Source organism: Anguilla anguilla, chromosome 11 (genome assembly GCF_013347855.1).
Source record: "Anguilla anguilla isolate fAngAng1 chromosome 11, fAngAng1.pri, whole genome shotgun sequence".
Classification (NCBI taxonomy): Eukaryota; Metazoa; Chordata; class Actinopteri; order Anguilliformes; family Anguillidae; genus Anguilla; species Anguilla anguilla.
In genome coordinates this window covers 44,207,031-44,218,142 of record NC_049211.1, presented here as the reverse complement: position 1 = coordinate 44,218,142, position 11,112 = coordinate 44,207,031, and the positions used below count along the sequence as shown (strand labels likewise).

At 48.4% G+C, this 11,112-nt stretch overlaps 1 protein-coding gene across 2 annotated transcripts in view; it reads left to right on the top strand.

The window, feature by feature from the left end:
• Positions 1-6,999, top strand: part of LOC118207861 (importin-9) — a 29,040-nt gene extending 22,041 nt beyond the window's left edge. The window contains exons 20-25 of one of the 2 annotated variants that reach the window (XR_004761474.1): positions 1,315-1,448; positions 2,323-2,442; positions 3,931-4,032; positions 4,235-4,311; positions 5,080-6,190; positions 6,259-6,999. Coding sequence is in view for 1 of the 2 variants with exons in the window: in XM_035381994.1 (XP_035237885.1) it covers positions 1,315-1,448; positions 2,323-2,442; positions 3,931-4,032; positions 4,235-4,311; positions 5,080-5,190 (544 nt within the window). In the remaining variant the exon portion in view is untranslated. Of the gene's footprint in view, positions 1-1,314; positions 1,449-2,322; positions 2,443-3,930; positions 4,033-4,234; positions 4,312-5,079 lie in introns of both variants that reach the window. The other variant, XM_035381994.1, reaches the window with a different exon arrangement.
• Positions 7,000-11,112: the final 4,113 nt, after the last annotated feature.

Here is an 11,112-nt window from a genome sequence, read left to right as displayed (position 1 = left end):
CCGAAATACTGTAAATGTACACATTCTGGGGGTGCAGGGTTTTTATGGGCTTCTGAAATGCTGTAAATATACATGTTTTGTACATACAGGGTAGTTATGTGCTTCTGAAATACTGTAAATGTACACATTCTGTGTGTACAGGGTAGTCATGTGCTTCTGAAATATTGTAAATATACATGTTCTGTACATACAGGGTAGTTATGTGCTTCTGAAATACTGTAAATATACACATTCTGTATGTACAGGGTATTTATGGGCTTCTGAAATGCTGTAAATATACATGTTTTGTACATACAGGGTAGTTATGTGCTTCTGAAATACTGTAAATGTACACATTCTGTGTGTACAGGGTAGTCATGTGCTTCTGAAATATTGTAAATATACATGTTCTGTACATACAGGGTAGTTATGTGCTTCTGAAATACTGTAAATATACACATTCTGTATGTACAGGGTAGTTATGTGCTTCTGAAATACTGTAAATATACACATTCTGTATGTACAGGGTAGTTATGTGCTTCTGAAATACTGTAAATATACACATTCTGTATGTACAGGGTAGTTATGCGCTTCTGAAATACTGTAAATATACACATTCTGTGTGTACAGGGTAGTTATGTGTTTATGAAATACTGTAAATATACACATTCTGTGCGTACAGGGTAGTTATGTGTTTCTGAAATACTGTAAATATACACATTCTGTACGTACAGGGTAGTTATGTGTTTCTGAAATACTGTAAATATACACATTCTGTACGTACAGGGTAGTTATGTGTTTATGAAATACTGTAAATATACACATTCTGTGCGTACAGGGTAGTTATGTGTTTCTGAAATACTGTAAATATACACATTCTGTATGTACAGGGTAGTTATGTGTTTCTGAAATACTGTAAATATACACATACAGCGTTATGAAGCACACTGAAATGCTTTTTTGCTGCTGGTTAAAATCTGAAATGCACTTTTGCTAATTCCGGAAGATTTTCTGGGTAAGGTGCTACCCTGCACTAACCAGAACGTCATGACCATTCTGTTCTCAATTATTTGGAAATTATTGAAATTAATTATTAGATTTTTTTTGTCCAAATGTGTCTTTAGTCCAAATGATTAAATCTTTTTTTTTTTCTGCTGTCAAGATGGTTAAGGAATTTGACATCACTTTAGCTGAGGCCTGGGTCCAGACCTGCAGGCAGGTCCTGAGTGAACTCGGCGCACCCCCACCCCCGCCCGCACCCCCACCCCCACCCCCGCCCGCACCCCCACGCAGAAACACTGCGTCTCGTTCCTAAAGTCATGTCCCTCCCTGCAGCACGGTGGCGCTGTGTAAGCTGCTGCAGCACGGACTCAACACCAACGACAAGCGGCTGCAGGACATCGTGGTGAAGGGCGAGGAGATCTTCAGCGCCAGCGAGGGCATCCGCACGCGCTCCAAAAGTGCCAAGAGTGAGATGACCCCTGCGCTCGGGACAAAGAGGCTTTCTTAGTGCAGCACCTGGGACGCAGTGCGTGGGGGAGGGGGGGGGGGTACGGTTTGCTAAAGCAGTACCCAGGGAGGGTTTTAGGCCCGGAGCGACAATGTGTTGCCAAGCACCCGTGGCGTCTGCAGGTTAGGGTCTGCTGTGTTTTACCTGTGAATCACAGCAAAGTGCCAGGTAGCACAGGATAGCTGGAGACTGTGCTCAGGTATCGCATGTTAACTGAGGCTGTGCTCAGATAGCACAGGTTAAATGGAGACTGCTCAGGTAGCAAAGGCTAGCTGGCGGCTGTGCTCAGGTTGCACTGGCTGACTGGACACTGTGCTCAGGTAGCACAGGCAAACTGGAAGCTGTGCTCAGGTAATGCAGGCTAATTGTAGACTGTGCCTAAGTAGCGCAGGCAAACTGAAGGCTGTGCTCAGGTAGTGCAGGCTAATTGTGGACTGTGCCTAAGTAGCGCAGGCAAACTGAAGGCTGTGCTCAGGTTGCGCAGGTTAACTGGAGACTGTGCCTAAGTAGCACAGGCTAAATGGAGACTGTGCTCAGGTAGCGCAGTCTAAATGGAGACTGCTCAGGTAGCGCAGGCTAACTTGAGACTGTGCTCAGGTGGTATTTGTTCTGAGAATGGGAGAAGTGTGTGCCTCTTGAGTTTTTCTCCATATTTTAGCTGCTGTTCATATTTTCCCCCTTCTGTGATTCTCTGTTTTGTTCAAGAATGCCTATTTATTTATTTATTTATTTAGTTAAGTCAGGACATTTTTTCTTTCAGAATGAGGTGTCCTTAAAAGGGAGCTTTAGAGAAATGTCTGTTTTTTTTATATTACGAATTAATTTTTTTGTAGACCCTGAACGCTGGACAAATATCCCTCTGCTGGTGAAGATTTTCAAGCTGATCATTAACGAGTTGTCCTCAGTGGTGGAGGCCAACACCACCAGAAGTGCAGCTGCAGACTGGAGCCATGGTAACGCCAGCGAGACGCTGTCCTGCCCCCAGACACCGCAACAGAGCAGCTCTCATACAGACACTGCAACAGAGCAGCTCTCATACACACACGGCAACAGAGCAGCTCTCACACACCGCAAGAGAGCAGCTCTCATACACACACCGCAACAGAGCAGCTCTCATACACACACCGCAACAGAGCAGCTCTCACACACCGCAACAGAGCAGCTCTCATACACACACCGCAACAGAGCAGCTCTCATACAGACACCGCAACAGAGCAGCTCTCATACAGACACCGCAACAAAGCAGCTCTCATACAGACACCCCAACAGAGCAGCTCTCATACAGACACCGCAACAGAGCCGCTCTCACACCCCGCAACAGAGCAGCTCTCATACAGACACCGCAACAGAGCAGCTCTCATACACCGCAACAGAGCAGCTCTCATACAGACACCGCAACAGAGCCGCTCTCACACACCGCAACAGAGCAGCTCTCACACACACACCGCAACAGAGCCGCTCTCACACCCCGCAACAGAGCAGCTCTCATACAGACACCGCAACAGAGCCGCTCTCACACAAACACCGCAACAGAGCACCTCTCATACACAGACACCGCAACAGAGCAGCTCTCACACACCGCAACAGAGCAGTTCTCATACAGACACCACAACAGAGCAGCTCTCACACCCCGCAACAGAGCAGCTCTCATACAGACACCGCAACAGAGCCGCTCTCACACACCGAAACAGAGTCGCTCTCATACAGACACCGCAACAGAGCAGCTCTCACACACCGCAACAGAGCCGCTCTCATACAGACACCGCAACAGAGTCGCTCTCATACACACACCGAAACAGAGCCGCTCTCATACACACACCGCAACAGAGCAACTCTCATACACACACCACAACAGAGCAGCTCTCATACAGACACCGCAACAGAGCAACTCTCATACACACACCGCAACAGAGCAGCTCTCACACACCGCAACAGAGTCGCTCTCATACACACACCGCAACAGAGCAGCTCTCACACACCGCAACAGAGCAGCTCTCACACACCGCAACAGAGCAGCTCTCACACACCGCAACAGAGTCGCTCTCATACAGACACCGCAACAGAGCAGCTCTCACACACCGCAACAGAGCAGCTCTCACACACCGCAACAGAGTCGCTCTCATACAGACACCGCAACAGAGCAGCTCTCACACACACACCGCAACAGAGCAGCTCTCATACACACACCGCAACAGAGCCACTGTCATACACACACAATCAGACACGCACACACACATGCATACACACACGTACGCACACACACACACACAGAAATGCACACGCATGCATGGATACACGCACACAGACACACGTTCTCATGCGCTCTGACGCTTGCATAGATCTCACACACACCGTCGCGCGTGGACACTCGTGGGTGGGTCAGTGTGTTCGACTGTAGTGTTGTGTGACCGTGTTGAATCACTAGGTGCTCGTTTCCGCAGATTCAACAGATATGTGGGAGGAGCAGGAAGAGGAAGAGGAAGATGAGGATGAAGGCCCAGCAGGGCAGCTACTTTCAGACCTCATTGCTTCTAATAAATATGGTGAGGACACTCTCGCAGACACATACACACAAACAGACGCACACACTAGCACACACACTGACACACACCCATACACACACAGCCACAGACACACGCAAGTACATACTTACACTCTAATAAACAAAGTGAGGCGTAGTATTGTTCTGTATTTTAAGTTAAATTGTTTTGGAGATGGAGAGAGGTCATTTCTGTCATTGTGCAGATGATGATTACTATGAAGATGATGATGAGGAAGACCCTGATGCCTTGAAGGATCCTATTTATCAAATAGATCTCCAGGTAAGCCCCCATTGCAGTGCACTCTATTGAGAAATGTGTCAGATGGAAAAGTCAGTCAAAGGCTAAGAACATGATTAACTTCATGGCTACTGCTATACACTGGGACAGCCACAGCGTGTCACTAGATGTATCGAATATCTAATCATTCTGACGTCATTGAAACTACATTTCCCCACTCCTAACTTTTCCTAAATATAAAGCCTAAGTATTTGGCATCGTTAAATCAGTAAAAAGTGAAAATGAAGTAAAATAACAAGCATAGCCAGTCTCACCAGAGCTTATAAGCAACACGCTGGCGCTGGATTGTTCTGACCTGGAGGTGTGAAGTGCATTGAAACTATTAGTGCTTTTGATGACAATGCGTGAAATGATGCTAATTACTGCTATTTACAGAATAGCCATTTGAGAGATAAATGGGCTAATTCATGCTGTATCATAAACTGAACTATTCAATTAAAAGCAGAGTCAACTCAATAGAAATAGTATGAATTGCATGCTGTACTGTATACTTTGTGACTTGTCTCTAGTGGTAACCAACCCTGTTCCTGGAGATCTACAATCCTGCAGGGTTTCCCTCCAACTCCAATAAAGCACACCTCATTCAACACCTTTAGATCTCATTGAGCTGCTTATTAGTGGAGTCCGGTGTGCTAAATTAGGGTTGAAATGAAAGCCTACAGGATGGTAGATCTCCAGGGTTTGGTCACCACTGGTATGAACGTACAGCGGTCTGACCTGCCTGCCTGCTTGGCTGTGTGCTCTTTCCAGGCTTACCTCACAGACTTCCTGACGCAGTTCTCCCAGCAGCCCTGTTACTCCATGTTCTCCGGTCACCTGAACGAAGCCGAGCGCCGTGTTCTACAGTCCATCGGCATCTAACCTGCACCCCCAACCCCCCCTCCCCCCCCAAGCCCAAACCACCACCCAGACCCGCTCACTCTGCCTGTGGCATTCACCTCTTTTCCCGAACTTTGGGGAGCTGTGTTGGAGCACTCCCCAGCCACACCCTCCTCCTCCCCTCCCTCACAGTCAGTGGAACTCTGGGAAAATGAGTCTTTTTAATGTGTGGAACCATCAGCTCAAACTCATTTCTGCATCCATAGGGGAGAATAATTTGTGTGAAATCAGAGGGGTGACTGTATTTGAAATGGACTATTATCCATGGTGAAGGGGGGTGGGAGAGGAGGAGGAGCAGGAGGAGGAAGAGTGAGTAGGGAGGGACGAGAGCAAGAACTGGCAAGTGAAAGAGTGGATTTATCCCAGCAAGTCCTCAGCAGTGCCAAGCGAAGCGTGGCAGAGAGAGCTTGGGAAGCCAGATTGAACTGGGCTGATCTTTGCAGGGCTTCATGACATTTCTGGAATATTCCCCCACACATATTTCCTGGGGGAGGGGGGGGGGGTGATGGGGTTTGGCTGTGTAGATATGAACTCTTTACTGAAGGAGGGGTCTACAGACGAACTGTTTCCTCGTCCCTCTGTGTCCTGCTTGCGGCTCCCTCTGCTGCTGTGTTTTTGTACTGCTCCATGGCACCTGTGTGCGGATCAAGAAGACAAAAGACTGCTGTGTTTGCGTTTGTGTGTGCGTGCGGCAGGGACTGTTAATCTGAACTAAAGCGAGGCTATTGGCTTGGTTAATCCTCTGTTTTGTCATTGGGAGATCCAGCCTTTAGATGACCCCAGGGGGGCGGGGTTGGAAGCGTTGGGGTCAGGGGGTGCCCAGCGGAAGTGCAAACTGCAATGCTGTTGCTTCAGTGACACCCAGTGTCCAAATTTCCAGCCACCCTCGGCAGCTTTCGCTGGTTTCTCTAAATGAAGCCCGAAAGGCTGCCGTGTTCAGGCCTTTTCTGTACCTTATCTATCTCACTGTACTGTGCTGCAGGTGCTGGTACCATGCACTCACTGCTGTGCTGCAGGTGCTGGTACCATGCACTCACTGCTGTGCTGCAGGTGCTGGTACCATGCACTCACTGCTGTGCTGCAGGTGCTGGTACCATGCACTCACTGTACTGTGCTGCAGGCGCTGGTACCATGCACTCACTGTACTGTGCTGCAGGCGCTGGTACCATGCAACCAGGTCATAGAGTATGCAATTCATGGAAACACAGCCTCGCATTTTGATAATTAGACCCTGATGGAAATTGGCTGATATCCACTATTTTCTCTAAAAGTGTTGGTTATTTTTATATAATGTCCTGTATCTTACTCTGTGCTGCTAATTAAAAAAACACAAGGCCCATTATCAGAAATGAGATGGCCAAAAACTGAAGTCACAAATTACAATGCTCTCCCTTCATTCAGTTAAATATGAACTTGTCCACAGTTTTCCTGCTGTGGATAGTTTCCATGGGTGACGCCAGCTGGGTGACCATACCCATGTATGGTGCCCTAGTTTACCCTGATGTCAAAGAACGTAAAAAAATGGAACTTAATCACCTTCACTCACAAAGGACTACGTCAGGTAGTGGGCTAGTGTGATTTTGTGCTGTCCCAGATGGAGGTACCCGAGAGCTTTGGGCGTCAGCCGGGATTATGACAGTGGAACTGATGACTTGTATCACAGTGAAATATGTGTTCATTGGAAATTTGTCGCCCCCTGTTGATTCGAATGACAAATGAACACTTGAATTGCTATTATAAGTTGTTTGTAAAAGTTGGGATAAAAATAAATGAAATGGAGCATTCAAGTGAGTTTTTGCTTTTAAAATATCTCATTAAGTGGCTCTCAATTTATGATAACCAAAGGAAAATGTACATTTTGACTCTAAACGCACAACCACACTGTCACACACCGTGACCACCCTGGTAGGGACAGAAGAGCGGGACACAGGGAGATGCGGGAATTCCAGATAAGTCCGGGGATGTATTTTCAGAGCGAGAGACCGTATTCCACCGTGAACAAAAACAAACGAAAAAACCTTCGCCTATCACCCTCACAGGATCTGGGTTAAAATAAAAAACTAAAACAAAGACAAAATAAATCATAAATCGTTGCTTTTCAGCACACTTCTGCCTTGCCTTCGTGGGGGATTCCCGGTCTCAGACGCCTACTGTGGAAAGAAGCACACTTTTAAATCCTGGACTGATTTGTAACACAATCCAGGTGTGTGACTGCTTAACCAGTAGGTGTGGTCCTCTAATTGCCCTGAATTCCTCCTGGAAACCGAGCCCTGCCACGCTCATGCACCGCCAGAACGCAGCCGGGTGGCATCGACTTGACTGATACCCCCCCCCCCCCCTACAGGGAGAGGAAATCGGCGCAAGTGTTTGCAGACCCTGGTCAATGGATTGCCCGGAAACGAAACGGCTGGAGGGCCAGATACCACCGGGTGTCCTTCATTCTCTGCAGCCATTGGAGGGGGACATGATCTGAACAGAGGACAAAGGGTCTTCCCAGGAGGTAGTACCGGAGAGTCAGCACAGCCCACTGTATAGCGAGACATTCCTTTTCAATGGTGCTGTACCGACTCTCTCTGGGGCTGAGATTGCGGCTGATGTAGAGCACCGGTCGCTCCTCCCCATCCACCTCCTGGGACAACACCGCCCCCTGTCCTCTATCAGAAGCATCAGTCTGCAGGAGGAAAGATTCATCAAAGTCAGGGCTAATCAACAGAGGACCACCACACAAGCACGCTTTTATTTTCACAAACGCCGCCTGGCACAGCTCTGTCCACTGAACCGTATCAGGGGCTCCCTTTCGAGTGAGGTCGGTCAAGGAACCAGCGAGACTAGAAAAGTTCAGAATAAACCAACGATAATAGGTCGCTAGCCCCAGGAACGACCGCACTTGCATTTTAGACTTGGGTTGGGGACAAGCAGAGATAGCCGCTGTTTTATCCACTAAAGGACTAACTTGTTCCCGCCCCAAGAGGAACCCCAGATACCGTACCTCCCTCCGCCCAATTGCACACTTCCTGGGGATTGCGGTGAACCCCATCCCCCGCAGCGTCTTCAGGACGGCTCGCAATTGCTGCACATGATTGTCTGCCAATCATTACTGTGGATGATGATGTTATTCAGATGAGCAGCGCCATAGGCAGCACTCGGTCTCAATAGCCTGTCCATCAGGTGCTGAAAGGTAGCGGGTGCCCCATGCAAACCGAATGGTAGAGTGACAAATTGATGTAACCCGTACGGAGTGGAGAAAGCCGATTTGTCCTTAGACACCGAAGACAAGGGAGTCTGCCAGTAGCTGTGCCTAACCGATCCAGCAGCTCGTCCACCTGAGGTATAGGATAGGCATAAAATTTTGCTTTATCTTTCAGTAATCCACACAGAAACAAACAGGCCCATCTGGTTTAGGAACAAGCACGATAGGGATACACCAGTCACTGGGATTCCTCGATTACTCCCATGTCCGCATTTTGCCCAATTCTTCCTGCACCACTTTCTTTTTGTGTTCAGGCAGTCGATAAGGGACTTCTAACTACAGTGCCCGGGGGGGAGGTATGTATATGGTGTTCTATAAGGTTTGTTCTTCCTGGTAGGGGGGGGAGGACATCAGCAAATTCCTGTTGTAATCAAGCTACCTCTGCCTGCTGCTTTAGAGTCAGATGGCTGTCAATTGGGACCAGATTATTTTTATTCAAATTGGGAATCTCCGGTCCCAGCTCATCTGGCATGACCTCCGATGTAGCTATCAAAGCAGGGTCTACCTCTTTCCACAGTTTTAGCAAACTGAGATGGTAGATCTGACGTGCTCCACCCCTGTCAGAACGAATGACCTCATAGTCTACATCCCCAACACAGCGTGAGACCTCGAAAGGTCCTTGCCACTTGGCGAGTAATTTGGATGCTGATGACAGGAGTAACACTAGGACTTTGTCTCCCAGTTTAAATGCTCCCTGTTGTATTGCTGTCTCTGACGTTCTTGAGCCTGGAGCAAATGCTCATTTGCAACTTGGCCAAGTGAGTGTAGCTTTGCTCGCAGGTACAAAACGTATTGAATTCCGTTTTTACTTTGGCTTGGTCCCTCCCCCAAGTTTCTTGTAACAGGTCAAAAAAGGCCCCATGTGGAGGCTTGGGGAACCTCCCTCACCCCAAACAACAGGTGGTCAATTAGTTTCTCCCAATTTTGTATATCATGGAAATTTACTTGCAAGTTACTTGGTTTGAGGGTGGTAGACGCTACTTCGAATAGAGTTGACATCCAACAATTTGTACAGTGTCCATGACATACAGTAAATTAGGTGCCTTGATCTGTGAGAATCTCTATCATGATTCCCACATGGGAGGAAAAATTAAATAGTGCCTCTGCATTAGTCTTAGCTGATATGTTGCGGAGGGGTACTGCCTCTGAGTATCGTGTTGCATAATCCACTAGGATTTACACAAAGCGATAGCCTCTGGCACTTCGTTCTAATGGCCTGACGAGGTCAATGCAAATTCTTTCAAAGGGGACCTCGACCAATGAAAGCAGAGGAGAAAAGGAGGGGGTTTTTATAGGTCCGCGGTTTCCTCTCTGTGTCCTCTCCGACAGACAGATGGTTCTCCGCCAACTGGATGGCCGCACTCAGGTAGGTTGGTTGGTGGCACCGAAGCTAGTCAGAGGTCCATTTGGGGAGCCTGGATCAGTGAATACTATGGGATCAAGACCTCAGTTTAACATATTATGTGAAAGTCATTGTCACCTGCTGCACAGCATTCTTGTTACAGCAGCTGGGGATTAGGTAAGGGGTGGCTATCCCCTGAGTAAAAACAGGGGATTAGGTAAGGGGTGGCTATCCCCTGAGTAAAAACAAGGGATTAGGTCAGGGGTGGCCCTGGGTTGGTGGCCTCTGGTTTAGGGCTTTATTTGCTCTGGTAGAAATCTGCCCTCTGGCTTCCCAATAAAGTACTGAACGAGCCCATTTGATGCAAGTTGGCAGTAAATACTAAGCATATGTATTGGCAGTTTATTTAGATTTATGACATCATCACATTAATGCTGTAACTTCTCCCAGGCGGGGTGGGGTTGGCCACAGCACGGGAAGCCCAATTTGCCAGTTCAATTATGTGATAAATTCAGTCATTTATGTAGCGGCCTTCTTAATATACACATCACTATTATTATCCTGTCACTAGTGCAGGGGTCTGCAACCCTGGTCCTGGAGAGCCACAGGTTCTCCTGTTTTATGTGTTCTCCTTAATCATCCACCCGTAATTGGCTACTTTAATTGATTCATTATGTGCAGAGTAATGATGTGAACCATCCGACCCTGCAGCTCTGCAGGACCAGAGCTCCAGACTCCTGCACTAGTGGATCCAGACTCCTGCACTAGTGGCTCCAGTCTCCAGGTCTAGTGGCTCCAGACTCCTGCACTAGTTTCTCCAGACTCCTGCTCTAGTGGCTCCAGTCTCCTGCACTAGTGGGTCCAGTCTCCTGCACGAGTGGCTCCAGACTCCTGCACTAGTGGCTCCAGACTCCTGCTCTAGTGGCTCCAGTCTCCTGCACTAGTGGCTCCAGTCTCCTGCACTAGTGGCTCCAGTCTCCTGCACTAGTGGCTCCAGACTCCTGCACTAGTGGCTCCAGACTCCTGCTCTAGTGGCTCCAGTCTCCTGCACTGGTGGCTCCAGTCGTCTGCACTAGTGGCTCCAGTCGTCTGCACTAGTGGCTCCAGTCTCCTGCACTAGTGGCTCCAGTCGTCTGCACTAGTGGCTCCAGTCTCCTGCACTAGTGGCTCCAGTCTCCTGCACTAGTGGCTCCAGACTCCTGCACTAGTGGCTCCAGACTCCTGCTCTAGTGGCTCCAGTCTCCTGCACTAGTGGCTCCAGTCTCCTGCACTGGTGGCTCCAGTCTCCTGCACTAGTGGCTCCAGTCGTCTG